Raw genomic sequence first — 27,503 nt, 5'->3', positions numbered from 1 at the left:
TCAAGTAAATACAGAGTCAGAGTTGTGTATCATTTTAGCTTTCTCCAACACAGCACAAAAGTACCTGCATTTAACTGCAGCAAGAATTGGGTTGTTATTTCTTCCCTTCACGGATGATAAGAACATGGCATCCAACATGCCTTGACCTACTGGAAGAAATAAGGTCAAAGAAAGGAAAAAAAAAATAATAAAACAGAAAATGGAAGATAAGTACATATCAGAAATTTGCAACAAATTCTTTTCAGACCCAATGACTGGACACATAAGATGTGATTGTTTGAAATGTTAGACTATCACTCCACACAGTATTTGCTCTTTTAACCTAAATCAATAAGATAATACAAGACATTTTCTATGAGAAAGCTTGCTGATTTCCTCTTCGTACCCTCATCTGCAAGTAGTTTCTTAAGGGAAGCTGCATTCTTCTACTGTCTATTCCCTTTTCTCTGTTCATTTGCCTTTTTTTTAAATACTGAAAAATACCACTTAAAAATAGTGGTCACCCCAGCGTCTGTGGTTGCTTTTTACTTCCTGTTTACAGTTTTTGAAAGCTGAAAATTGAGTCTCATTTCTATTATTCTTTAATTTTTAATGCCATTTTTTCTCCATCGTACACATAGTTGATTCAGACCAGGCCTATGTCATCAGTTGTTTTTAGTGAGATTTTCTTTTCTTCTGACTTCTACTGATAGGGGGAAGAGCCCGTCCATTTATCTGAAAGCATGTTAAAATGTATTCTTTTTAATATCTGTAATGATTTTATCACTGGGAGAGAAGAAGCTCAGCTCATTTCCTTTATTATTAAAAATGTTCCAAGCCTTTTTTTTTTTTTTTTAATGGAAAACAATCTCTATTAAAAACTAAATATTTATCTTCTCAGAAGAAGCCATCAACTGATGAAAACCTATGGAATGTACACTGTAAAGAACTTTTCATCCTGATTGTCCCTACACGTACCCATCACAAAGACAAGTGCCATTCAGAGCAAACACACCTTCTAACTTTTCCCTTGGATGTTTAAAAGGTGATGCTTATACATAATGACAACTGTAGGCACCCTTGACCACGCTTGGTATGAGACAGGCATTCTCAGAGGTGGCATCTGCAGATATTTGCAGATGGTCCAGAAGTCAGTGATAGAATCAGCAAGGAAATGGACGTCCTTCACAGAATTTCCCACCCTGAACTAACACAATGGGAAGCATAACAATGCCACAGGAAGGGAGGGGAAGGAAGTAGGGAGAAGGCTATGATGTCCTGTTTGAAGGAAGAGAGTCAGAATCAGCTAACTGGGGACAGGAGGAGAGGCAATACCTCTAGACAGTTTTCTTTTGCATTATTTAGGGGTTTCGTAAGCTCACAGCCAAGTAGTGTCTCACAGCCCACAGAGCAACTTGGGATCAGGTGAAAAGGAGAGCAGGGGAAGTAAAACAGTGCAAACAGACTTGCTGGTGAGAACGTCTCAGAAACCCCACCTCAGGCCCTACAAGTTGTATGCTTTAAAAGCTTGGTCACCCAGCCCTATCCAGGCTGGAGACAGCATTTCAAAGTAAGTGTCTGCAGGCAAGAAGTCACGTATAAAAGACTCAGCTTGACACCAAACTCTGCATGATTTTAACTAATAGAGATGACAAAGTCAAGTAATTACATCACAAAATGTGGGTCAGATCTGCTCGAAGTCAATTCCTGAATGTGAAAGCAGAGGAAGACCCTTGCTTCCTCGTAGTATGGCACCTGGAGCCTGAGGGTGACTTGTCCCTCAGGGGCCAACACCTATCCATCCCACAACTTGCACAAACACATTGTTAGAACTCTCTCTTCCTCACCCCATTGGGATGAGCCATTGTTTTTTGTGGGGTGCAGTGGCATGACTAGGTCAAAGCCTGAACCAGTGGTTGAGCACTAGGTGAGAAGGCCTGGCTAACCCAGGGAGCTCAGGTGCAAACAATGCACCTGAGTGACTGGAAGAAGTGGAGCCTGGATCCACCCCTCCTCACCTTCATTTAAGGGCTGGCAGTGGAGGGAGCAGCATCTCTCTGCATAGGGATTGTATTTCTCTAGAGCTATCCCTGGTCATTGGAAGGGGTGAACCAATCTTCCTTCTTTATTACCTGTTATTGCTCCGTGGTGCCTGTATCTCATTTGAAGGTACTGTCATCACCTTCTTTTGCAGTACATGGTGTCAGTGACAGTATGAGGGGTGGGGCACTGCACAGGAAGTGCATTTTGAAGGAAAAACTGGGAAAATGTATGCTTAGACTAATCTAATCCCAGTCAAATCTGATTTCACAAGAAAGACAAAATGAAACAAATTTCATTCCTTTGAGAATTTCTGCTATCTCTTCTTGGCTGCTTGTTTATACATCTCCAGCTTAAGAGCATTTGGCCCTAGTACAAATGCATACAAAGCCTTCCAAAGATTCCAAATGTATACCAGCACAGCGCTAGTGATGGAATTTCTGGGAGGTGATTTGCTCCCCACCTGATCTAAGAGCAACCAGAGCAGAAACGTGGCTTTGCCTCATGACATAGAAGAACTCCCTTCTCAATTGCTGCTGACTTCACCCCATCCTATTCCATGCAGTAAACACATTCCTTCCTGTCAGAACCTGCTCTGCTGTGCTTGCCCTAAAGAACACACAATGAAACCTAAAGATAGAAACATCCTCCCCTTCCCAAAAATCCAATGGGATAAATTAGAAACTAAGAGAAAGAGCCTGAAGCAAATTACAGATGCCAGACTCTTTGAGAGCTCAATTCAGCTGCACAGGTAAGCATTTGAGGACTAAGTTGACCAATTCCTCACCATCTGCATGGTTTCTGGTGCTCTGTCTCTCTTTTGTACCATTTTCTGGCCCCTCTTATATGCATATATGCATGCACAGCCACTGTGCAGCCACGCCTGCCCATCTCCTATTATTCTAAGTAGGAACATTCCACTTACTTTTCTTTCTTTTCTGTTAGGTAGTCTTATACTTTTCTCCTCTGCACTTATTCCACACTTGGCTGATTCCCACCTCTCCAAATTCTTGCGTGATTTTGTCCTCTCCTCAGCACCTTACATCATGCTAGCTGTTAAACATATGCCCCTCAAAAGCCAGCTGTCCAAGGCACAAAGCCTAGGAATGACCAACATGCCAAGCAGACCCTCTTCTTAGACGAGTCTGCTGCCTTCCTGGGGGTCAGGTGAGGAACATCACCAGGAAACTACCTAGCCTGGTAAAGCCAGCAGACCACGTCCCCTTACTGCTTTTCCATATAGGGAGAGATGAAGCAGTTACATGTGGATCAAGGGCTATCAAAAGGAACTTTGTGGCCTTGGAATGACAGCTGAAGGAGTTTAATGCATACATCATATTTTCTTCTGTGCCTCCTGTATTGGGTAAGGAAATGGAAACCAATCAAAGGATCTTATCTTTAAATACCTGGCTTCATGGCTGGTGCCATCATAGGAACTCTGGTATTCTTGATAACCAAATGGCCTACGTGGCACCAGGAATGCTCAATGCACAATGTGTGGGAGAGGAAATAACGTGTAAATGACTGTCAAAGGCAGCACTAAGAATAAGGCAAATCGTAATGAAAAGACACAAAGAGAAGAATGAAAACAAGAAATGGAGGCTGAGCCAGGTGAATAATTTTTTATATTAGACACAGGAAAAACCTTCAAGTCACTGTGGGGTGAAAAATGTCAGAAAAGTGAATTTTCTTTTATAGCAGCTGATTCCAACTGTGTTAGTCTAGTATTTAATAGCTGTTCCTGCTCTCTAGAGGTGAATAACACAAAGTCCAGAGATATTTTTTCTTTAGACCTAGATTCAATTAGACAGATACAGAATCCCCCAGAGAACCACAAGGACTTATTTATTGACCAAAGGGAACAAGAATTTATTATACTGGGATGAGGGCATGGGGACCCTCCATCTGTCTGGGCTGCCTGCAAGGGTTCAGCATCTCCAGGCCCTGCTGCTCCCATCTGACCCCTGCCTGGGCATTTCTGCTCCCCAGTACATAGCATCTGCATCACTGGAAGTCTTTGTAGGAGCCTGAGATGGTGGCCACAAAGCTGAGTGTGTCACCATAGACAGATGTTGGGTAAAAATGACTGCAAATAGAAGTTAAGCAGGTGGAAAAGCCCTGAGCACCCCCCACACAATGCCTGACAAGTGACTGTGGTGGTGGCATCGGTACCAGACTTAGAAGAGCACAGAAAAACATCACTCCACACTGCTTTCAGGAGATACACGCTGCTGAAGGGACAAAAGAGAAACATGAGATGAACTACAGGAAAAATCAAATCTGGAAAGTTCAAAGAAACAAAAATCTCACGCTGCAAATGGTAAGCAAAATAAAAGAGGATCGGATCAAAGGCGGTGATGGCCAGGGTCAGGATACAGACAGCAAAGGGGCTGTTCTTTGCATGAAAGACCAGGAGCCACAAAGCCACCAAATGCATCACCAAGCCACAGAGCCAAGCACCCCACCTAAACAGAGATAAGTCAACCAGCAAAGCTTGTCATTCATCAGAAGAGCTGCTCCCTACCCCTGTCCCTCACAGCATCCAAGGAATCATTGAAAAGAGAGGAGTCTGTTGAGGTGGTCTCTGCCATAGTGAAGCTGCTGCTCTGGTTGGCTGTTTCATCCCACTCCCACCACCTCCTATGAGAAACAAGGAAGAAAAGACAGATGAGGGGTATTGGTGGTCCCAACACTTGCCATCTCTGCCCGCAGCTCCTCACTATCATTCCTTTTGTTTTCTTTCCCCTACCCACCAGCTTTACCTTGCTGGGTTCCACTGCATGTACCTGGTGCTGGACCAGGAGACCCTCCACACTGAGAAATCAGCAGCGTGTGGATGTATGACAGCATCCAGGCTTCACCCACTGCCTCTTATTGACTGGCCCAGGCAGGTCACTTCACAGATTGCATCTGAACGTTGGAAAGGGCTGAAAATGGGGTTTTACCTATTAGAGATTCTTGTCTCACCAAATCTTATTCATCTGCACCATGGGGACGATTCACTGTTTTTGTTTTTTCTCCATTCACATGCTCTCTTTCTCCCTCTCTCTCTCTCCTTCTCTCTCCCTCCCTTCCATCCCCTAAATTGTAATATTATCCCATGTCTTCCTTCTCTACCCTGCTTCTCTACCCTTGTTTCCCACTCTGATCCATTGATTTGCCCAGTTGTGCAATCCTTTTTGAAGAACCCTTCCTTGCTTGAATAGCAGAGATGTCCTGCGATCCCACGGGGATTACATGCCATACTCTCCCTCAGCAGATCATTGCAAAGATATTTCACGTGTTCTTCACCAAAGTTAAAGCTAAGATACACGAAGGAAACCAAAGACACACTGAAAGCCCACAGCAGCCCACTCACGATGCCTGCCAAGTGCTTTGGCTGACGGCATCGATACCAAGTGGGGAAGAGGATGGAGACACACTGCTCTACACTGATGGCAGTAAGGAGACCCAGGCTGCTGAGATCAAAGAAGTGGCATAAAAATTCAACTGCAATGTAAATTTTCATGTAGGAAAAAAAATGTTGTCAAAGAGAGAACAGATGGTTAAGCTCAAAGTTAACAGCACGAGCAGAGAAAAGAGGAGGAGCAGAGAGAAGTCAGCAACGGCCAGGTTTAGAGTGTAAACAGTGAATGGGTTCTTCTTCACATGAAAGAACAGGAGTTGCATGACTATCACGTTATCCAAAAGTCCACAGAAAGAAATCCCCATACAGATACCTAAATTGACCTTATATTCATAATTCAGTGTGAAGCATTCGAAAGAGTCTGTGTACCCAGAAATGGTGTAGTTCAGCACGACGCCTGCTGAGGTGGTCTCCTATGGAACACAAGAAAGGGGAGGCATGTGAGGAGCATCAGAGCTCCTAACACTTGCCATCTCTGCCCACACTCCCTCATCAGCCCCAGGCCAGGCTGGGCAGGACCCCAACCTCTGCCAGCCTTGGACAGGCTCCAGCTCCATCCCTGGCCAGGCAGCATCTCCCACCTGCCTGACCCCAGCCTCCTACCTCCCTCACAGCTCATCACAGGGCCAGGTCTGCCAGGTGAGAAGAGCTGCCAGAACATCCCACTTTACTTCATCCTGCAGAGCAGACCTGTGCCGAGAGGCTGTGTCAGGAGGCTCACCTCACAAACTCATCACACTGCCGTCACCCCCTTCCTTTTCCTCTTCCCATCCGCAGCTTTGCCTTGCCGTGTGGGGGTTGCTGGTTGTTGGTGTGTGCATCCACTGGTGGAAGACTTTCTCCTGCTTTCCTGGGGGCAGAGTTTTGGCGTAGTTTCTGGTGTGTACTGCAGCTGAGTTAGGTATAGTCACAAAACAACAGAAGAAAAGCCCTGCTGAGCCAAGGGCAAGCAGAATCTTCTGCTTGGAGGTTAAGGAAGAGGAGCATAGTGCCAAGGAGAGACAATGAAGGCTGGGCTGTCCAAGCACAGAGTGAGAGGTCTGTGAAAGACACATCCCGGGCCAAGAAGATCTAGGACTGGATTTGCAGATCAATATGTTACATGCCAGAACAATGGACTATGCTGAACATCACAGCACATTAACTTGTCCAGTTTGAGGCCTTCTGATTCCCCCTTCCACGGTCCTGAAGGCAACAGCTGGCCTTTATCCTCTGACCCTTCCATTCACCCCAACCACAGGGCCATGAGCTTCAGCTGGTGTTGGGTCAGAGCAGCCAGGCTTTGCCTGAGCTGTGAAGGAGCTGTACCTGCTTGAATCCCCACCTCCACCACCATTCACTGTCTTGCTCTAGCCTTGTTTCAAGTCTACCTGTGGTCTCAGGACTAGCTCTCCTCAAAGAGACTCTGGACCAGGTTCCTTATTGTGTGTTCAGTATGCGAAATCAGAAGATATCCTTGGAGGATCTCGTTACTGGGGATGACAAACAGGCAATAACTCTCAAAAAAAAGGATTCAGAAGATGGAAAACACATGAGAGAGAATATAAGCCATGAAGACGACAGCCCCTGCAATGCGAAAGGATGAGACTGTGAGACAGGAAACATTTGTAGATAAAAGCACGGTTGCAGCACGGTGTACCCAACAAAATGTAATTCATGCATATTAAGAGCGCAATTAGAGGCATGGTGCTGTTATATATGTGATCACTGGTGATTTCTCAAAGCAAGCTGAGACAAGAGCAGGCCTCTGCCTACTTGGCTGCTGCAAGGAGGCTCTGCTGGCATCCCAGGTGCAGGGCGTAGGTGTGATGGAGCCTGGGGGCCAGGGAAAGGGCTGGCATAGCTGGGAGTGGTTCCACACCTGGGGAATGATGAGTAGAAGGAGCATTACGGCCACAGGATGCTAGAGACTTCTAAGGGGTTTCTGCTATTTTGCCCCTGCTGTTAATGATTCCTTGCTCATCTCACTTTCACCATTCCGCCTTCCTCTTGCCAGGCCTCATCCCCACCCCATCCCCTTGGCGAAACAGGCTGTAAAGCTAGCAAAGTAGCAGGTGAGAGCTGGGGAATTCTTCCATCACCAGCTGTGCACAGCAGAACATTGAATCTCACAGGAAGATGAAGATGGAGGACATAATGGGATTGCTTGGGAGGTGCCCAAGCCTAGGCTGGATGGGGCCCTGGGCAGCCTGAGCTGGTGGGGGGCAACCAGCACATGGCAGGAGTTGGGGCTGGGGGGGCAGCTTGTCGCAGAGTTTTCTATCGACAACCAGGTATAAGAAGCAACCTAAATCATTATCTGACTTGAAATAAACTTCTACCAGAACTTTGGCTATCTGTTTTCTTTATGGCATCTTTAACGGCCTTTGTTTTGTAGCATTAAAGTAATGTTCTTTTGGTAATTCCCGTGGTGTAAGGACAAAGGGAATACACAAGTAACTCAGCCATGATTTCAGTGCAACATTAAAAGATCCCATGGAGAAGTCACTTTAGCAGCCTTCATGCCCCAGGCTGGGCAGAGCTGTGTCCCTCTTAGGTGTTAGGAAGAGAGCTGCTGGATGCCATTCCCAGAAGGAAGAGATGTGTCAGCATTCCTGCTGTGACACAGCGCCTGCTTCTCCTCCCCCGCCTCTGTCATTACAAATAAACCCCCATCAACTGTAGGCACAGCTCCTTGCCCTGACAGCAAAGAGGCTGTGTATCTTTACCAGGGCAGAGAACAAGGTGACAGTAATCAGCCAGAAATATATATGTATATCTGTAGCTTCTTGCCCGAGGTGCCTATTAGTGGGAAAAAGAACAAATAAAAACGGGAAACATCGATCAAAAAGATTTGAATGCAGCTAAACAGGTTTTGATTTGCAAATCAAAAATCCTGCTGGCCTTTCCAGAGTTGTTTTGCATGGATAACATTTTTTTTTTTTTTTAAATCGTGATTTCTGTACGAGTTGCTCAAAAAAGCCCCGGTGTTTCCAGATATTTTCAGGCAGTCAAGTGTGGAGATAAGGCATTGTGCTCCAGGGGTGGTTACCTGCCTGGCAGGGTCCCTCAGGGCTGGCAGCAGAGATTGTGTTCCTGTGATGGGGAGAGGGATCTGCTGCAGAGGGGCACCTGTTTCCCTTGGCCTGTCTTAGGATGAGACCAGCCGTGTCCTCAAGCACTCATATCTGCACAGCTTGGGGTCTACAGGGCTCATTCACATGCAGAGAGCTGCACAGCTGGTGACTGCATAAAGAAAGCTTTACTTTGCTCCCGAGCTTCTGCCTGGAGGAGCCAGGCAGCCCCAGGCATGTGAAACACACCCCAGCAAACCAAAGACGTTTTAACAAACAGCAAATGCCATGCAAGTGTGTCCCGTAAGTAATTTAATGTAATTCAGTAGTGTGGAGTAGATAATGTAAGTATGATCCATTCTTTTCAGGCTCTTAACTGCGAGGAGAGTGTCTTTGCAGGAAAACAGCTCCAAGGATTTTAAGACATGTTTCTCTTTTCAATATATCCACAAAAGCTTTGTCCAAAGAGCTGGAAACATCCCAAAGGAGGCTTCATGCTGCTGGTGTAGAGGTTCTTTCACTTCATTTGTCTGTTCAAGAGCTGAATGGGAGGTCTGCACACAGCCTTCGCACACACGATGGAGATGCAAGCAGAAGGGTTTTGCCCAGATCCTCATAGCCAGCAGCACTCAACCCTGCAGCAGACGCCCCAAGGCAAAGCACCATGAGGAACTGAGAGCCTCCGGGGCTCTGCTTCAGTAGCACACAGAGTAGCACAAGCTCCTTTTGAAACAGAAACAGCTCAGCCCTGCTGGATAGACCAGATTAGAAGCAAAAGATTCCAAGCAAAAGGTTCAAATGGATTAAACATGCATTTCCACTGTGCTTTCTTGGGAAGTTTCACCTACGTTTTCTGGCTCCATTCCTTCTTCAAAAGCTCTCTGGCAAGCAACCCTGACAGAGACTGTGAACTTCTTCATACAGCACCCAGCAAGAAAGTAAAGGACAGGTTTAATACTGCTGTTCATACATGCAAATAGGAGAGAGGTGTCAAAAGCAAGAACCGAAAAATCAAACAGCCTTAGCAAGAGCCAGTAAGCGAAGTCAGCAGTGAAGAAGGGGAAGGAGATGACAGCAAGCAAGATTGCAATGCAGAGCTTCCTTGGCGGATATTGCCACGAGCAGCAGAAGAGCTTAGCAAAGAGGGCTAAACCAGAAAGAATTAGGATAAGCACCGACAAGAGGTAGCTGAAGACAAAGGCAACTAGCATCAGTGGGGAGAAATAGAGGGCCACAGTGAGCAAGAGAGCAAGGGCCCAGAGCAGGGCACACAGGAGTGCTGGCAAGCACCAGGAGCTCTGGCAAGGGCAGAGGGGCTGTGGGAGGGCACACAGGCAGGTCCTGGCACCCAGGGCTGCCATGAGGTAGACACCAGAGATGAAAGCAAAGGTGATGGCCATGTTCAACACTGCCGTCATCACGTCCTGTGAGCCCAGACTGTGACAAAAGCTCCGTGGGCCATAAAATATTATGAGGGCAATGACGATGGAGAACAGGAAGGTGAAGTCAGCCATGGCCAGGTTGAAGATGTAGATGGTGATGAAGTTCCTGCGGATGCGGGTTCTGAGTAGCCAGAGGATGGCCCCATTGCCCACCAGCCCACAGAGGCAGATGAGCGCTGTGACAGGGACTTTGCTCAAAGCACTGGCTTCACAGTGGGTCCAGTCATAGTCATCCTCATAGGAGCCAGCTTGCCTCAGCAGCCCGTGGTGCCAAGCTCTGCAGTAAGCTATCATGCTGGGTTGGCTCCAGCAAGCAGGGCTGGCTCTTCCTGCGGTGGGGAGCGGCATGCTCATTGTGAAACCACTGCTGCTCCAGCTTCCTCTCACACAGCTGGAGGGATGAGAGACAGAGGTGTGTTAGAAAACCTGATGACCCCTTGTAGAAGGATTTTCAGATCGTTGTAACTGTGCCCTATCTTTCACACGGAGGAGCAGAAAGAGAAATGAGAGACAGAAGGGACGGAAGGGGGTTGAGAGGAGGCAGATATGACATGCCTTGCACAGGAGTGCATATGAGGCGAGGAGTGAAAGCAAAGGAGATGCCTTCTTCCTGGCTCTGGACGAAATAGGTCTGAAGGAGGGCAACAACAAGATGATGGGACTGGGGGTGGATCTGATATGGACTCTCAGGTGCGTAATGTTCAATTGATAACACTCAGCGGCTGGGTTCCTTCAGTAAGTCACCCATGTCTGTATTCCCCTACCACCTTTTACCACCAGATTTGTAGCTCCCAATATCCTTCTCCATTCAGATATGATGCAAATTGATCAACATATTCTAAACCAACGAAGGGAGACACCGACTAGGCTAGAAAAAATAACCCAGAAAAGTCTGACCTTTCCTTTCGCAGTTCTGGAGAGCTTCACAGGAGCAGATGTGCTGCAGACTCAGATCATCTTGCCATCTGTTACACCCACAATGGGATCTTCACATGAGGTTTCCCCAAACTCCCATTTGGAAACCGGACACAAGTACACCCTGGAGAGCCTGTGCAGCACCCATCAGTGTCTTTCTCAGGTCCTTCCACAAAGCACTTTGTCATGTTCTCAGGGATTCTCGAAAAAAAAGGATAAAAAAAGAACACTATTTCATTGCATTTGATGGTATCAGGATTCTGGTTATAATCGTCATACAGGAAATGACTAACAAATCTCAGAAGCCAGACCTATGGGAGAAGCGGATTGTCTCTCCGTCAGGTTCCTCTTTCATTTTACTTTAAAGCAACCCCGTTCCTAAAATGGCCATCTCTTTGAATTGGAGGAGCCTGTGCAGGAGGTGATCTTTAGGATCCTGTGCTACAGGCTTGGCATTGCTGCAGAACTTCTGTCTGATTCCAAACTAGGTTTGACACTGGTGTGCCACAACTTCACAGTGACATTTGGCACTTTCCAACAGCATTCTGCTGTGTGCACAGGAGCTAACTGAGGCTTCCCAGGACAGTGAAGTTCAGTGAGATGAGCCCTGCTCAGGCTGGCTTCAATGCCTATGAAATTCAGAGAGCTCCTGCTGCACTGGAGTGCGTGCATGGCTTTCTGCTGAGATCTCTCCCTCTCTCCTCATGGGTGCTGCCTTTGCCTCCCCAGCTACAGAACCCCCTTGCCAAATAGATCCTTTCAAGTGCAAGCAGATGATCAGAAGGAAGGCTCCAAGGAATGCCTGCATAATGCTGTGCACATTCTGCTCACTGCCCTATATACACACGTGCTCTGCCAAAGAGCCTGTCTGTCTGCCTTTCTGTCTGTCTGTCCTCCGTCCAGCTGACACAGTGCCAATCACAGGCACTTGTTTCTTTGCCTGTCCCCTCCTGCCTCCCCGGATAAACCCTGTGACAGTGTAAAGATTTAGTTGCTGGATGATGCTGCCAGCTCTGGTCAGCCTGAGGGAGGTGGGTGTCCTCTGCCAGTGGTGCAGGCGGACACCAAGCCAGACGGAGCTGAAAATGTCCCTTATGTCCCTCTCCGTTCTTTCCTCTGGTATGGTGAGGATGAAGGCAGTGGATGCTCTGCTTCTGTAGTTCCCAACCAGCATGTAAATAGCTGAATTGATGCTGCTGTTGATGGAGGCCAGCAGCAGGCAGATGTCAAATATGAAATTAGTGTAGACAAAGAAGTTGAGGAAGAAGTGCACACTAAGTGGGATGGCAAAGAGTAGGAAGAAGAAAACAGTGAGGAAGATCAAAGAATGATAGAACAGAATCATAGAATAGCTTGAGTTAGAAGGTACCTCAAAGATCATCTTGTTCTAATTTCCATGATAGGACAGGGTCACCAAGATGACAGCATACAGCCTTCCTGAGCGGTTCTGCCATGAACTAAACCTAAGCTTAATGACAGGATCACTCTGTTCCACCATAAAGGGGCCAAAAAAAGCAGAAACTGAGAAAGCACAAAGTTGCAAGAACAACTCAGCAGCCTTTGGAGCGACCCAAATCTTACATAAAGTACACAAACATGGAGAGCACACAGGTGAGGGCCCAGAGCAGGTTGCACATGGAGGCAAGGAACACTGACATGCAGAAGAGAAAGCAAGCATCCACAACAGCCAGATTCAGGGTGTAGGCAGGAAAGGAATTCCTCTGCATGTGAAAGCTGAGAAGCCAGAGGATGGCCCACACAGGCAGAAGGGCAGTATGATACTACTGGTGACATTTGGGGAAAATGGGCTGGAAAGCATCTGATCCCATTATATCCATCCCCACAATCTCCCTAGGTGGTGAGGCTGTGGTGTTAGGATGTGGGTCCCTCTTCCTCCTTGCAGTCTCCTGCTCATCTGGGGAAACGGAAGAGATGAAAGGGAAAGCAGTGGCTCTCAGTGCTGTGATCCTTCCCCTCACTGCTCCACATCCCCAAGGTGCACTGAGGGTCCCTTCCCTATGAACATCCCAAGCAAAGGACCAAGCATGAGGCACCTGCGCCCCTGCAGGGCTGGTGGGAAAGGCTTGGTGGAGTCACTGTCCCTGGAGGTACTCAAGCAGTGTGGAGATGTGGCACAGAGGGACATGGATTAGTGGGTATGGTGGGGATGGGTTGGGGTTGGACCTAGGGATGGCAGTGGTCTTTTCTGGCCATAATAATTCCATGATTCTATGCGTGGGCATTGTGGGGATGGGTTAACAATTGGATATGGTGACCTTAGAGGTCTTTTCCAGCATTAATGGTTCTATGATTCCATGATTATATGTCTACCCTGTAGGACTCCGGGTTTGCTTTGCTTCTTTGTTTATAGCAACATGTCCCTGCATCAGAAAGCTCCCAGCCCAGCACTACCATCGGGCACCTTTCTCTGGACAACCCCACCTTGACCCTTCTGCCAAGAGGCTGACAGCAAGCCCAGGGAGAAACAAAGAGCAGAAAGCATAGCTGGAGTCTGACTTTTACCGTCTCTTCCACATCCAGAGCCAGCTGGACAAATCTCCAAATCATAGGAACTTATGAATGAACTGAATTTAATTAATCCAAATTCCTCTTGCTGCAATACCCAGCGCACCCTGGGGGTGGTTTCTGCAGGACCTCCATCACTCACACTGGCGCCTGGTTGAGACTCATCTCAGTGTGAGAAGCCGGGACAAAGCTCTGAAGGATTCCAGCAGAGCCGTAGCAAGCAGAGATCCTTTCCCCTTGGGCTGCTTAGGTAGCCCAAGTGAAGTTCAGGGATCTTCATGCAGAGCTCTGCTTTGGCTATGTGAGCAAATGTGCTGCCAAATCTCACAGCAGTCACTGTTGCTGTCTCTGAATCTCTCATATCCCTACCCAGATGTCCCTCCCCTGACCACAACCCCTTCCACCCCAGCAGCTCCAAATTCCCCTCAGCACATTCCCAGCCCCATTCCCATCTCAGCCATGGGGGAGCATGCAGAGCACAGCGGTGCCAGCGGGAGGCTGGAGGCTTTTCCATGTGACACAGGAGGATGTTGCCTGATTCTGGTTTGCTCTATGAGGGTAAAAATGGACATCTGGAGGAAAGCTCCACGTTGGCTGCAAAACCTTACCATGCAACCTGAGAATTCCCCTTTTCCAAAAGGGAAAAGCTAAATGCCTACAAGATAAAATGCACTTCCTCCAGCCTACAACAAAACTTCTTGTGCCTCCAGCTGTCTGAAATTAAGCTCCAGAAATCCTGTCCCTTTTTGTTTTTTTCAAGAAAAGTCTATGCAAAGAATTCCAACACAGCACAGTACCAGAGAAGGCATTCTTCTGAGTACTGTGTCATAAAGGGGCACTATCAATAACCAATGGGATCTATGAAGTGCTGCTTGGTTGCTGTCAATTGATTGTTAGTGCCTGAATTAGACCAACAACAAACGGTCATTCCTGGTTCCACTCTGGTAGTGTATTTCTGCAGAGATTTTTTGCAACAACCCTCCTGCTCTTCCCAGAAGAGCTTTTAAGAAGTACTCCACCACCCTGCCAGACTCACAGGCATCACCATCACTGCCAGCATCGCCAACACTGCCAGCATCACAGCAGTAACAGCCCTATGAGGAAAGGTGAAATGTGAAGCAGAAAGAAGGGTCTCAGAGGTGTCAGTCACCGTGCAGGAAGAAGTGCGTTTAATCATTAAAATTCCTGAGGAGCAATTCACAAATGTCTGCTTTGATGGTTTCTGGCAAAAGCCACTTCCTTTGTGGGAAGACACACACACATAGGAAAAAAAAAAAAAAAAAAAAAAAAGAGAAGATAAATAAAAACAAGGAAGCAGAGCTCTGACGCAGTGGTGGTTACAAAACATTTCTTGATACTGTCGGGACTCCGCCGCGGCTGGAAGAGTTGGTGTGCATGGCACAGGGGAGACAAGGTGAAGAGCTGAGGGGAGACCAGAGGCATTCAAGGAACTGGGGAGCATTCTTCGTTGTACGAGTGGCCTGAGGGGATCTGCTTCAGGATATGGATCCAAAGGCAGCATGAGATGCTGAGACTGACACGAGTCTGCCCAAGCATGGATGGAAGGGCAGCCCTACGCAGCAGCTTCATAAAACTTACAGTTAAGTGCGATGTTTTCCCTCGTCCTTCCCCATCTCCTTTGCTCGCTCCCTCCCTGCTCTCCCGGGGAACAGAAGCACTTCAGGGATCTTCCTCTGCATTTCTGCAGCCACTGGCAGTGCCCTGCCCTCTCTCTTCCCTGTGCCTCCGCTCTTCTCCCCACCCCATCCTGCCATCTCTCAGGGTCCCACTGTTGCCCCGCTCTGCCCACAGCCGGAACCACCTCATGCCATGGAACCCAGCCACGCCACCCCGTTCCCTGCGCTGCCGACGGGTGCTGAAGAGAACATGTGTGAGATGGATGTCTTTGATGCAGCTGTGGATGGGGCCACGCTGCTCATCAGCCTGTGTGGGCTGGTGAGTAATGGGGCCGTCTTCTGGTTGCTCAGCTGCCGCATGCGCAGGAACCCCATCACCATCTATGTCCTCAACCTGGCCATGGCCGACTTCACCTTCCTGCTCTTCATGCTCACCTACACCCTCCTCAACCTCCTGAAAGACCTCTCCTGCGCCACGCTGCCCATCTCAGTGAAGCACCTCGTATCACTCCTCCTGCTCTCACTATTTGCCCACAACATGGGCATGTATCTGCTGGCGGCCATCAGCATCGAGAGGTGTGTGTCTGCCTTCTACTCTGGCAGGATCCACTGCTGTCGTCCCCAGCACCTGTCAGCCATGGTGTGTGCCTTGCTCTGGATCCTCTCCATCACTGTCATTGCCGTGGTGACATCCCTGTGCCTGTCCCACCAGCAAGAGCAGTGCCGCCTGGCACTCATTGCCATGTACATCCTCAACTTCCTCCTTTTTGCCCCATCCATGGTTATTTCCAACGTGATCCTGCTCATTAAGGTGCTGTGCAGCTCCAGGCAGCGCCAGCACAAGAGGCTCTACATCGTCATCTTTCTCACAGTCCTCTTCTTCCTCCTCTTTGGAGTCCCCCTCAGCATCTGGAATTTCATGCAGCATTTCAGCTCTGGTCCACTTGGGCATCACCAGGTGGTTTTCCTGCTCGCCTGCATCAACAGCAGCATCAATCCCTTCATCTACGTGCTGGTGGGGAGCGGCAGGAGGCACTGCTCTTTGGCATCCCTCCAGGTTGCCTTCCAGAGGGTCTTCGAGGAGCTGGGTGATGATGGTGTGGGCAGTGACAACTCCATGATGCAGACGCTGAGCTCAGCCCCTTGAAGCTTTTCCACTGCTTTACATCAGGAGAATCCTGGGGAGTGCGGGGGGTGGGGGGGAGGGTTTATTTTGTGGAGCACAATCAATAAATATCTGCTTTGTATCCTGGTATATCACTCTCTCACTGCACCCTTGGGTGCGTGATGGTGCAGCCGTGATGTCCCTGGGTGTCCCTGAGGTCCCAACCTCTCTGCTTTTTGGGAGGGACTGACCCACATCCAAGAGGATGAAACACATTCAGTGTCCTAAGCCCCCATCCCCAAACCCCTGGGCAGCCCCTCCCCAGCCGTGCTTCCTCCTGCTGCCAGCAGACACCATGTCCACACCCCAACCCATGTGCGGTGCCAGCCACCCGCGTGCCTGTCCCCACTCTCGTGACCAAGAGAACCCCAACCTCACGCTCCCCACCCCCGGCCATGCAGAAGAACGAGAGTCAGTGGCAGAACAGCAGCTTTATTGGGGGGCAGACCCAGAGATGCCCGCAGCAGAATAGAGCCCGGAGGCGGCAGATCCTCCGCAGAGCTGCGAAGCTGTCGGTATTCCTCGGGACTGCAGCAGCAACTGAAGGGCAGCAGCGTTCTACACTTTCCACGCTGGAGGGCAGCAGAGCCCCGCGCTCCGCATCGGCCGGGGCTGAAGAACGCGAGGACGGAACGGGACCGGAGTGGGGATGTGGAACGGGTGGGGATGAGACGGCGATGGGAGTGAGGGTGGGGATGGGATGGGAATTAGATCGGGATGGGTACGGGGATGAGGATGGGATGGGATGGGATAATGGAACGTGGATCAGGATGGGACTGAGTAGGACAGGAATTGGGATGGGTGCAGGTATGGCTGTGGAATGGGATGTGGATGCGGATAGAGATAGGATGGGGTGGGATGAGGATGGGAATGGGTGAAGATGGAATGAAATGAGGGTGAATATGGGGACAGGATGGGGACTGGGGTGGGAAGGGGTGGGATAACAAGGAAGGAACAGGTATTGGGGTGGGGATGGGAATTGGGAGAGGATGGAATGGGACAGTACATGAGAGCATGAGGACAAGGACGGGGTGGAGATGGGGATGGAGATGGGGACAGACATGGGGGCAGGTCAAGGACGGAGACTGAGAGAGGGATAGGAATGGGATGAGACCGGGATAGGAAGGGGGAACATTTGGGGATGGAATGGAGACAAACAGGAGTGGAATGGGACAGGGACAGAAATAAAATACCATGCAAAGACACATCCTGATATGCAGCCATGGGAGGGTGACTGCAGGCCTGCCCATGTGAGTGTGGGCACGCAGCTAGGATGGGGACTGTGCAGACAATCGCAGTAGGCTCTCAGGTGGAGATCACAGTGACTCCAGTCTCCTCGAAGACCCTCTGGAAGGCAACCTGGAGGGATGCCAAAGAGCAGTGCCTCCTGCCACCACCCACCAGCAAATAGATGAAGGGGTTGATGCTGCTGTTGATGCAGGCGAGCAGGAAAACCACCTGGTGATGCCCAAGTGGACCAGAGCTGAAATGCTGCATGAAATTCCAGACGCTGAGGGGGACTCCAAAGAGGAGGAAGAAGAGGACTGTGAGAAAGATGACGATGTAGAGCCTCTTGTGCTGGCGCTGCCTGGAGCTGCACAGCACCTTAATGAGCAGGATCACGTTGGAAATAACCATGGATGGGGCAAAAAGGAGGAAGTTGAGGATGTACATGGCAATGAGTGCCAGGCGGCACTGCTCTTGCTGGTGGGACAGGCACAGGGATGTCACCACGACAATGACAGCGATGGAGAGGATCCAGAGCAGGGCACACACCACGGCTGACAGGTGCTGGGGACGGTGGCAGCGGTACCAGAGCGGGCACAGGATGGACACACACCTCTCGATGCTGACGGCCGCCAGCAGATACATGCCCATGTTGTGGGCAAATAGTGAGAGCAGGAGGAGTGATACGAGGTGCTTCACTGAGATGGGCAGCGTGGCGCAGGAGAGGTCTTTCAGGAGGTTGAGGAGGGTGTAGGTGAGCATGAAGAGCAGGAAGGTGAAGTCAGCCATGGCCAGGTTGAGGACATAGACAGTGACGGGGTTCCTGCGCATGCGGCAGCTGAGCAACCAGAAGACGGCCCCGTTACCCACCAGCCCACACAGGCTGATGAGCAGCGTGGCCCCATCCACAGCTGCATCAAAGACATCCATCTCACACATTTTCTCTCCAGCACCTGTCGGCAGCGCAGGGAACGGGGTGGCGTGGCTGGATTCCATGGCATGAGGTGGTTCCGGCTGTGGGCAGAGCGGGGCAACAGTGGGATGGGGCAGCGAGCAGGGTGGGGGCACTGCGGAGGACAGTGGGGAGCGGGGGGGCTGCAAGCAGTGTGTGGGCACAAGGCGAGGTGTGGGTTTGCCCCATCCCTACCTTCTCAGGCAGCAGCCTGGGGCCGGTCCTGGCAGGGCTTTTTCGTCTGGATGAGAAGATCTCGAGTCTCCGGGTCCCCAGAAGGCTCCCTCTGGATGATAGCTGCTCTCTGGGTACCGCTGCAGGACCACGTCAGGTTGCAAGGAGTGCTGGGCAACCCAGCAACAGCAGCTGCAGCACCAAGCCTCTGCACTCAACAAATTTCTGTTGGTCTTGACAGAAATGTTTTGTCTGAGAGAATACCCCTGAGGACAAATACTGCAGCAGCTTCATCTTGCTGTGAAAGAATCTCTGTGCTTTTAGGATTCAACCTGATATCTCATTAAAGTGGCAATTACCACCTTCCTAATTGTTTTATTGCATTGCCATCTCCTCCCCTACTCTTCCCCAGTGTTGGCATCCTTCTGAGATTGTTCATTACTGTCTGCATTTGCCTGCAGCTCGCAGGCATGGCACCGTGGTTCCATCCACATTGTCACACAGCAATGGGGAACTTTGTTTTGGGTCCAGAATAGGGAAACAGGGACATCATGGGAAGCAGCTCCTTCCTCAGGGGGTACCCAGGTGCTGAGCACCTGCTGACCCCAAACCCCTCAGCAGTAGGACAGAGCCATGGGTGGCACTGGGGAGCACTGGGACAGGCCTTGAGGAGGGACATAGCACCCCAGTGCATCACCTGCTGTGACACAGGGTGGCACTGGCAGGGCTGTGAGTCACTCCCTCCCTCCGCCCTGGACTTTGCCTCTTGCGGATGCTCGGGGCAATAAAACTGGGAGCAGGGAGGGAGTGGGACAGGGGTGAGGGCTGGGCGCAGTGTTCAGGGCGGCCCCATGCCTGCCCCCACATCCCAGCCCACAGAGTCCCATGCAGCCGCTGTCTGGAAGTCAGAGCTCGGCCCCAGGGCCCCCTGAGCCCACGGTCGCTGAGATCAAAGCCGTTGTGGTCGGGGATGGGGGCTGTGGGAAGACATCTCTGCTGATGGTCTTTGCCAGAGGGGACTTCCCCAAGGTGAGGGGCCCAACGCCCCCCCAGCGGCACCGGGATGGGGACTCCAACCCCAAGGATCTGCCCGTGTCACCTCCTGTCCCCGCCAGGTCTACGTCCCCACAGTGTTCGAGAAGTACACAGCCTCCTTCCGGATCAGCGGCAAGCCTGCCAAGATCCACCTGTGGGACACAGCAGGTGGGAACAGAGAGACAGCCCCATGCTCAGGGTGTCCCCAGCTGGCACCCCCTGGGCTGGGGACAGGTGGGGTTCCTCTGCGGGGAACCTGTGTGTGACGGGTGGCGTCTGCTGGGGCATCGCAGGGCAGGAAGACTACGACAGGCTGCGCCCGCTGTCCTACTCAGACACCAATGTTGTCCTCATATGCTTCGATGTCACCAGCCGCAGCAGCTACGACAACATCCTAACGAAGGTAACGCAGCCCCGCAGCTGCTCCAACCCCACAAAGGGGACATGGAGCCAGGGCTGCTGTCCGCCCCGCTGTCTGTCCCAATGTCTGTCCTTATTCCTGTCCCATCCCACTGTCAGTCTGTCTCTCTTTCCGTCCTGCACGTCCCTCTGCCTGTCCCACTCCCACTCCCCATCTCCTCCCCGCAGTGGTACCCGGAGGTCAACCACTTCTGCAAGGGTGTCCCGATGCTGCTGGTGGGCTGCAAGACCGACCTGCGGCAGGGCCACCACGAGTCTGTCACCTTCCAGGAGGTCAGTGCCACTGCCTGCTGCGGGGGGGGGGATGCGATCCACGTCCTCCCCCAAGGCTCAGCACCGCTGCCCGCAGGGGGAGGCCATGGCCCGGCAGGTGCAGGCTGCAGCCTACTTGGAGTGCTCAGCGCTGCACCGGGACAATGTCAGGGATGTCTTCATTGAGGCCTGTACCATCGCGCTCCGTGGTGCCCGTCGGCCCCGCCGCAAGAGGTGGCCCCGCAATGGCTGTGTGCTCTGCTGAGTGCCAGCACCATGAGGCTGAGAGGAGGGCAGCCCCGGTACACAGGCCGCCGGCACCTCCCGAGGGCTGGGAATTGACTTGGGGATCCCTGAGCCCTGCTGGACAGGAACGGATGCATCCCCATGCAGCACCATTGTGGTGTGGTATTAAAATTCAGAGATCAGCGTGATGTGGTGTTTGTGGGCAGCCCCGGTGCACGGACGGGACGGGTGGGGATGGGCTGGGAATGGGATGGGAATGGAGGTGGAGGCTGAGACAAGATGGGACGAGGATGAGACGGAGATGGGATGGAGATGGTGTGCATTAGGTGAAAACCAACTTAGAGGAAACCAACCTCCTGTTCCAACCTTTTAAAATGAAATTTTAGCATGTCAAAACGTCAAGCAGTGATTTCTGTTCCACTTTCACGAGGGCTGCTCTCAAAGCAACGTCCCTATTAACCTGACCCTGCCGCAGGGTCGGGCAGTTGGAGACGGATGCTCTCTTCCCGCCGGACCATTCTATGGTTCTACGATCTCCAAGGACTCTTCCTACACAACCACGCCGTGGCCGTGTGTGCTCACACGTGTGCGCGTGCACGCACAGCATCACAACACGCGCCCACCCGCGCGCGGCTCGCACGGTACGTGTGTGCACTCCCGCACGCACGCAAGCCGACGTGCGCACGGCCGGCCGCGGGGGCGCGCTCACACGGAGAGAACGAGAGGTTCCCCGCGCGCATGCGCGGAGCCGTGCCCACGAGGAGGCGTGGCCAGCGCGCCGTCTCGGAGATACGGCCAGTAAGGCGCCCGCGGACGCGCGCATGCGCGCTCTCACCCCTTCTCTCCGGCGAGGCGGGGCCGGAGGAACCGGGCACGGGGCTGCGCGTGCGCACGGCGTCCGCCGATGGAGGGGGCGGGGTGGGAGGGGGGCGCGGGGCGGCGCAGGCGCAGTGCGGCGGCCGAGGCAGTGTGTATGTGAGGCTCTGACGGGTTCAAAATGGCGGCGGCGGCTCCTGTGTGAGGAGGGGAAGCGCGTCCCGGGCGGGGAGCGGGCTGGCGGCTGACGGGAGGGAGCGGGCGGCGGGGAGCGGGAAGAGGGCTCGGCGGGCGGTGCGGGGGACGAGGAGGGGGCGGAGGAGGACGAGGAGGCGCCGGGCCGGAGCGGGCCGGGCGCGGGGCCCGCGGAGCGGCTGCGGGCCGGCGGCTGGCGGGGCTGTCAGCGGGGGCGCGGGGGGCGGCGGGGCCGGGGGGCGGCGGCGGCGGCGGCGGCGGGGGGCCCGCGGCGCTCGGAGCCTGACCCGGGGCTTCTCCTCCGTCTGCTGTGTTCGTGCTGTGCCGGCGGCAGGAGAGGACAAAGGCGCAGGAGGGACCTGGTGAGCCACCGGCGGCGGGGCGGGGGGGTCCGGGGGCCGAAAGTTCGGGGGGCGGCGGGCGGCGGTGACAGCTCCGGGGGGTGACAGCCGCGGGCTGCGGGCGGCGGGGACGGAGCGAGGAGCGAGGGCGGCTCGGCGGTCCGCTCGTCGCTTCCCGGGGAGCTGCAGGGGGCTGTGGGCTTTCTGCCGCTTTAGAAGCGGAGGTGGAGGCGCTGCCTGACACCGCTGCGTCACACGGGTCGGGGGCTGAGCGTGGGACTCCTCCGGGCGGGAGCCGCGCTGTAGGGGCTGCGCGGGGGGCTCGGTGCTCTGCCGCTGGGCTGGGATGCCTCCTGGGACGGTGGCCGCGTCCTGGGGAGGAGCCGCTTCTGTAACGCGCGGCCCCGTTCTGGGGGCGCACGGCCCCGTTCTGGGGGCGCCCGGCTGCTCCCTCGGTGGTTAGCAGCAGGCACCCGCTCTGGTCCGTGGTGACAGGACGGTGCCAGGAGGGACCCGCTGTGTTACGCATCTGCTGCCTTACAGAGCAGCCTGCGAAGTCATACGTAAAGTTAGAGCGGTTGGGTTGGGGTGGGCTCGTCGCTGTGCTCGCGTTTAGAAAGGAGAGAGGTGGGTGCTGCGTGGCCCCGTGCCCTGCCTCACTGCTTCCCTCTGATTTCCAAGGAGGAAGAGGACGACGACAGCAGCCCTGGAGTGTCCTTCTCACTTTCTTCGGAAGAGTCAGAGATGGAGCCCGAGGAAGAAAGGATCCGTTACAGCCAAAGATTAGTCAGTATTGGCCCTTACCAATCAAATTCTTGGTTCTACTCAGCTGAAGGATGAAACGGCTCTTACTGGCAATATATTTAAACAACCAAACAAGCGTTGCGATGGATGGCTCCGGGTACTGGAGGCCCACTTTGTGGGTTTTGCACTGGTGGAAGGCACTTCTCTGCTGAGCTCTGGGAAAGGGCAGCTGGGGGATGGCACTGGGGCACGATGCTCCTGGAAGGGGCTAGAAGAAGATTCAGCATGAGTGTCTGTGTAGCTTCTGGCACAGCAGGTTTCTTCCATGTGTTCATAACAACCAGGGAATCTGCAGTGATGTATATGTCGGCCTGGACTTGATTTGAGTGTTCTGCAGAACTGGAGAAAACCAGCTTTGGCTTCAAGTTCTGATTTGCTTGTGCTCATGCATGCATCTTGTGGTGCTTGCATTCATACAAAGTTGTTCTAAGACTTAGGTTGTGGTTGCAGTGCAAGAGGCTGTTGCTCCATCACCAGCAAGTCAATCTCCTGTTGTTTTGAGGCAGTTTTAAACCCTATGGGAAGCGCAAGCACCAGCTCTCTGTTATAGTTTAGACTGTGATAGGGTTTGTCTGTGAGTCACCACAGCACATGCATCCTCTCCTTCAAGGTGCTGTCTGTGAAGTTAAATCCTTATCCTTTAATGCTCTGACACTACTCAGTATGAGGCAGTGCAGCACTTTGCATTAAGCTCTGCCCTCAGACACGAGTCATTGTCGCTCCTCTGCTGCTGTGTGCCTGACCACAGGTGCTGAGATGCAAGTCCTTAGAGGACAGAAGCAATTGTTTCAGTCCGTGTGGGGGGAGCATGGTGCACGGGCACCTGTGGCTTGTCTGCAGCCCTGCTTTGCTTGAGGCTTGCTCCTTTTGGTGTTGGTTTTTTCCAGTCTCTTGGGTGGCTTTAATTTGGTAATGCTGCCAAAAGCTGTGGTCCTACTTTATCCTGATGCACTTGTTTCTTTCCATGACTGTTGCAGGCAGCTCAAGGTGCTGAAGGCAACCACTTGTAGCCAGCATCATAGCTTCCTTTGGGGAAGGGCTTTAGGTTCTGGTTAAACTATGATCGTAGCTGTGCACTGGCTCTGCTGAAGTAACTCAAAACAGCAGGACAAAAACAAGGCTGTTGAATGGTACTAGCAGCCAGGAGTACTGCTTCAGAAAAAAAAAATGCTCGTGAACTCACAAATAAAAACTGCAGGAAGAGTTGCTGGGCTAGGTACACTCAAACACACTCTAGCAGAACACACTAAGCTGGATCAGTGGCTGCACGCTGATGAGCTGCGTGTTTAAGGGGCTTGGGAAAGCACATGGGCAGCAAGCAGAGGATGAGGGTCACCTCAGCTTCTGTGGCCTCGTGCTGTCCCTGCTGGCCTGCAGCCCAGAGGAGGCATGGCCCCAGTGAGGTTTAGTTTGTGCTTTGCTCTTTGTGGAAGTCTCCTGCTTGCTGTGCTTCAGTGAAGCTTCCGTGTTGGAGGACTTTGCTGATGTCCTTGGTTTTCTTTTCCTAGATGCATTCTCTCAGCTCTTTATCCAACTCTGGTTATGGTTTATTTGAATATCGTATTCTTAACATATGCATTGATCTTGGGAGTTGGTTTCCATATATCTGCGTTAAAACTCTTAGATGGGGAAACAGGTAGTTGGTAGTACAGTACACATCTGTGCTGCTGTGAATGGTGTTTGTCTTGTGTGTGGCTGGCAGCAACAGAGGAATAAGTATACTTTTAAAACTACATCCAAGTGTGATAGCAGTCCTGCCAGGCAAGCGTCCTGGATCAGAATAGTTGATAATGGTGAACAGGCTGGGTGAATTGCATTGGCACAGTGCTGCACGTGGTCTGTCAACAGGAGGTTGCTGCCCAGTGTGCCATGAGCTGCACCGACTGCACCTCTCAGTGCATCACCCCAGTCTTAAAACTTAACTGGTTTCCTTTGGGATTTAGAGAGAAAGTTTCAAGCATTTTGTTTTTAGTGAACCATGCTCTTTGTTTTTAGTTACTGTACTCTTGTTCAACCGAAGTCTGATGTATCTTGATTCTTTTTGAACAGATTTGTTGGTGGAAGACATGAAATTTGTTGCTACTCCACAGTGCTGTAATGAGGCAGAATGGCGGGACAGGCTTGAGGTGATGGCTCTGTAAGCTGGAGATGGAAGCTTATAATGCTTCATGAAGAGGCTGAAACACCATGTTGTGTCTTGTGGCAGGGATGATTGTACAGCCTTGGCACTGATAATGCCACAGTCCCTCTGTGAGACCTGAGAGTGCAGCCTGTGCATGGCAAAGTTGGGCACATGCTGGAGCCAGAGCTTGTTGGAGGCAGGAGTGGGAGATGGTCACCACCCCAAGGACCAGTCCTGCCTGCTGGGGTCTGTAACGCTGCCAGGTCAGCAGTTGTTATCTCAGGCATGGTTCCAGGTAGGACAGTGGCCTGGCAAAGCCTCCATCTGTATTTGCCTCAGAGGCTGGATGTCCCGGAGCTGAATGCTGCTTCAGGGGATGCAGGATCGCACCCTAGATAAAAGTCATCAGGAGGACATCTCATCCAAATGGCTGGTTTGCCCCCACCTCCAGCAAACCCGGTGAGACTGGAGAAGTAGCAGCCCACAGCGGGGAGACTGGGTGGGGTAGGAACCTCCTCAACCAGCTCTGCTGCTGGAGAGAGCCTGCAGTGCAGCCACACCCTCCACCAGTGTTCACTGGGCTCTGGCGTGAAGCTGTGTGCTGTCTGGGCCCTGGTGCATGTCAGTGACTTGGTGACACTTCATGACAGCTACTGGACACTGGCGAGAGAGATGAAGGGGAGTGGGCTGCTGGAGGATGAGAGCCAAGCTACTTGCTTTAGGTGCTAGAGCATGCCAAGGTTGTGTGGAACAGTCTGCCTATCATTTGGCGCAGCCCATGTCCTGCCTTAGCATTGCTTTGCCCTCTGATTGGAGCTTTTTGTGAGATTAGAGAGAAGGCTTGTCCCTAGCAGTCAGAACCTGAGGCCTCTCCTGTAAGCAGCAGTTCACAGACTTGTCCTTAACTGCCAGTGTTTGTGCTGTCCTGGATGAGAGTTCACACAAACTCTATGTGGAGTCGTCAGCTGATGGATGGCAGGGGTGGGGCTTGGGACACTGCTGCAGCAGTGTGCTGTCAGCATGCCGGGGTGGACAGTGTCTATGTGTAGTGGCAACGAGGCTGGCTCTCATCCTGTGGTTTCCAAGTTGTCTGTATTGGTGGTACCAACGGGGGGAGAGAGGGGTGAAGCCAAGTGTGGGACAGAGCCATGGATTGGAAAGGCTCATTTGTCAGACAGATCTGTGATGAACCTCTAGCCCTTCTCATGTGGCCAAGGGGACAGATTGCCCCAGGATGGTGAGAGGAAGGTCGGGAGGGCATGGGACATGGGCTCACTGCTTGTGCCAGGTGAGATGGCAAGGAAGAGTGTGTATCCTGGGTGAGCACAAGAGCTACAGGTGCTGAAGCATGGCAACCTTCCCATTGCCTGAAGGATTGGTCAACTATAGCCTGGTGCAAAAGCTTGTCTTGGCCAAACATTGCTCACCACTGGGCGCACCTCTGTTTCCCAGTCTGGACTGAGTCTAGGCTGATCAGATGATTAATCTCCAGCATGCCTCTGCCTCAAGCTGAAGACAGTACAGATGAGTCTTTCCCAATAACCCAGGTAGAATAATTGAGCCCTGAATAATTTAGGAACTCTGTTCAGATTTGTTCTGGGCCAGATGTAGGGACTGAGAAGGGGGAGTTTTGCTCTTTGGCAGAAGCAGGCAGCAAGCAAAGGCTGTTGCTGGGAAGCTTTGGAAATTCCAGTGGGTGTTTAGGTACTGGAAAAGCCTCACAGTCCCAAGGAGAACATGGCCCTGAAACCAACAGGGTGCTGCTCCCTGTTGACAGGGGGGGATGCAGAAGGTGAGCAGTTCTGCTGACTTCTTGCTGTCCCAAGTCTGAGCATGCCTTGTGAGCATCCTGGAAGCTGCAGTTACCAGGTAGAACTTGCAAATTGCACTGATGACTCCTGTTGACAAGCAGCGGGTTTTCTCAAGGCTATCCTAACTGGATATGGTGCTAACAAGATAGAGCCATCTCCATACTCCCAGAGAATCTTTATTGCTGGTCAGTTGCATCATGAGCCACCCAGACTGAGGGCTGCATGGCCCTGGGGAGCACTGATTCACTTGGGGCAGTGCTGGGTGGTCTGCTCAGAAGGTGGAGTAACAAAGTAGCTGTACCTGAGGGTGTCTTGCTGCCATTCTGCCAGCACATGAGAAGGTTCCCGTAGATCTGGGAAGCAGGCATAGTTATGGGAAAGAGGAGCTGGCTTTCACTCTGCTCTGTTCAGCAGGTCTGTGTTTATGCGTCTCTGTTGCTGTAGAAACAGTGCTGGTGGTGAGCAATGTGAGCTCTGGGGACAGCACTGTGCGGCTGCGTCTTAAGGTCCTGAGGGCTTTGGGAGAGGAGGAGCTGTGCAGTAGGAGTGATCAGCAGAAGGATCAGGTCGTTGCTTGCTAGGGCTGTTATCTGGAGAAGCAGATCCCAACTGATGAGGTGTGTTCTCCCTTTGAGAGTGATACCCAGTGGGGATGGTCCCTTCCGATGTTGCTCCCTTCTTTGCCTTGTCCCTCATTGATGATAAAAGCCTGCAGAGTGAGGAAGGAAGAAGTAACGTTGAAGAATCTGGTCTGTGCTGTTGCAATCTAAGGGAGTCTTGCTTTCCCCTTGCTCTCTTGCATGCTGTGGCTTTGGAATATAGCTGGGCAGCCAGAAGGGAAGGGACCAGACTGGCAGTGTGCTATCCTGTAGGGTTAAGCTGTCTGTGTGTCTCTAACTTGCTGTAGAATGCTATTTCCATGTGTCACTGAGCCACATTTGGAAT

The 27,503-nt window shown here is 51.9% G+C and overlaps 5 protein-coding genes and 2 pseudogenes across 8 annotated transcripts in view; 3 read left to right on the top strand and 4 right to left on the bottom strand.

The window, feature by feature from the left end:
- On the bottom strand, positions 1-7,402 carry LOC149917721 (uncharacterized; annotated as a pseudogene).
- Positions 7,403-8,203: 801 nt separating this feature from the next.
- On the bottom strand, positions 8,204-15,059 carry LOC116242940 (mas-related G protein-coupled receptor member B4-like). 2 transcript variants are annotated; one of them, XM_090140373.1, is made up of 3 exons: positions 14,961-15,059; positions 10,818-11,036; positions 8,204-10,311 (listed from the first exon to the last, which is right to left on the bottom strand). In XM_090140373.1, exon 3 carries the CDS (start codon positions 10,272-10,274, stop codon positions 9,282-9,284), a length of 993 nt encoding a protein of 330 aa, XP_089996499.1. In that variant the 5' UTR covers positions 10,275-10,311; positions 10,818-11,036; positions 14,961-15,059; the 3' UTR covers positions 8,204-9,281. The 2 variants fall into 2 exon arrangements, with proteins under 2 accessions (XP_089996499.1, XP_031469836.2); XM_031613976.2 differs by lacking the exon at positions 14,961-15,059 and having other exon boundaries at positions 10,818-11,124.
- Positions 11,671-14,421, bottom strand: LOC149917720 (proto-oncogene Mas-like; annotated as a pseudogene).
- On the top strand, positions 14,654-16,185 carry LOC116242939 (proto-oncogene Mas-like). Its single transcript, XM_031613975.2, has 2 exons — positions 14,654-14,961; positions 15,174-16,185. Exons 1-2 carry the CDS (start codon positions 14,887-14,889, stop codon positions 16,143-16,145), a joined length of 1,047 nt encoding a protein of 348 aa, XP_031469835.2. The 5' UTR covers positions 14,654-14,886; the 3' UTR covers positions 16,146-16,185.
- Positions 16,186-16,686: 501 nt separating this feature from the next.
- GPR152 (G protein-coupled receptor 152) lies at positions 16,687-19,828 on the bottom strand. Of its 2 annotated transcripts, XM_090140375.1 has the most exons (4): positions 18,538-19,828; positions 18,344-18,404; positions 17,357-18,228; positions 16,687-16,775 (listed from the first exon to the last, which is right to left on the bottom strand). In XM_090140375.1, the coding sequence occupies exon 3, from the start codon at positions 18,219-18,221 to the stop codon at positions 17,469-17,471; it is 753 nt and encodes a 250-aa protein (XP_089996501.1). In that variant the 5' UTR covers positions 18,222-18,228; positions 18,344-18,404; positions 18,538-19,828; the 3' UTR covers positions 16,687-16,775; positions 17,357-17,468. The 2 variants fall into 2 exon arrangements, with proteins under 2 accessions (XP_089996501.1, XP_031469837.2); XM_031613977.2 differs by having other exon boundaries at positions 17,357-18,404.
- Positions 19,402-20,729, top strand: RHOD (ras homolog family member D). The gene is made up of 5 exons (XM_031613978.2): positions 19,402-19,545; positions 19,632-19,719; positions 19,845-19,954; positions 20,140-20,244; positions 20,321-20,729. The coding sequence occupies exons 1-5, from the start codon at positions 19,402-19,404 to the stop codon at positions 20,486-20,488; spliced, it is 615 nt and encodes a 204-aa protein (XP_031469838.1). The 3' UTR covers positions 20,489-20,729.
- A 651-nt stretch (positions 20,730-21,380) lies between these two features.
- The window catches only part of KDM2A (lysine demethylase 2A), a 33,672-nt gene continuing 27,549 nt past the window's right edge, over positions 21,381-27,503 (top strand). For both annotated transcript variants that reach the window (XM_031614080.2, XM_031614081.2), the window contains exons 1-3: positions 21,381-21,486; positions 21,815-21,842; positions 22,503-22,607. In XM_031614080.2, coding sequence (XP_031469940.1) covers positions 21,467-21,486; positions 21,815-21,842; positions 22,503-22,607 — 153 coding nt within the window. In that variant the 5' untranslated portion in view covers positions 21,381-21,466. The remainder of the gene's footprint in view (positions 21,487-21,814; positions 21,843-22,502; positions 22,608-27,503) is intronic.

This window comes from Phasianus colchicus, chromosome 5 (assembly GCF_987193195.1).
Source record: "Phasianus colchicus chromosome 5, bPhaCol1.hap1.1, whole genome shotgun sequence".
In the NCBI taxonomy this organism is placed as follows: Eukaryota; Metazoa; Chordata; class Aves; order Galliformes; family Phasianidae; genus Phasianus; species Phasianus colchicus.
This window is presented reverse-complemented; position numbering and strand designations above follow the sequence as displayed.

Excerpts from the sequence above, each read along its gene's own strand:
- LOC116242940 (XM_090140373.1), bottom strand. The coding sequence starts at position 10,274 with ATGAGCATGCCGCTCCCCACCGCAGGAAGAGCCAGCCCTGCTTGCTGG.
- LOC116242939 (XM_031613975.2), top strand. The coding sequence starts at position 14,887 with ATGCTGAGACTGACACGAGTCTGCCCAAGCATGGATGGAAGGGCAGCC. Across the intron at positions 14,962-15,173 it reads GCAGCTTCATAAAACTTACA|CCGGAACCACCTCATGCCAT; the intron begins GTTAAGTGCGAT and ends CTCTGCCCACAG.
- GPR152 (XM_031613977.2), bottom strand. The coding sequence starts at position 18,386 with ATGGAATCCAGCCACGCCACCCCGTTCCCTGCGCTGCCGACAGGTGCT.
- RHOD (XM_031613978.2), top strand. The coding sequence starts at position 19,402 with ATGCAGCCGCTGTCTGGAAGTCAGAGCTCGGCCCCAGGGCCCCCTGAG. Across the intron at positions 19,720-19,844 it reads CCACCTGTGGGACACAGCAG|GGCAGGAAGACTACGACAGG; the intron begins GTGGGAACAGAG and ends GGGGCATCGCAG. Across the intron at positions 19,955-20,139 it reads ACGACAACATCCTAACGAAG|TGGTACCCGGAGGTCAACCA; the intron begins GTAACGCAGCCC and ends TCCTCCCCGCAG.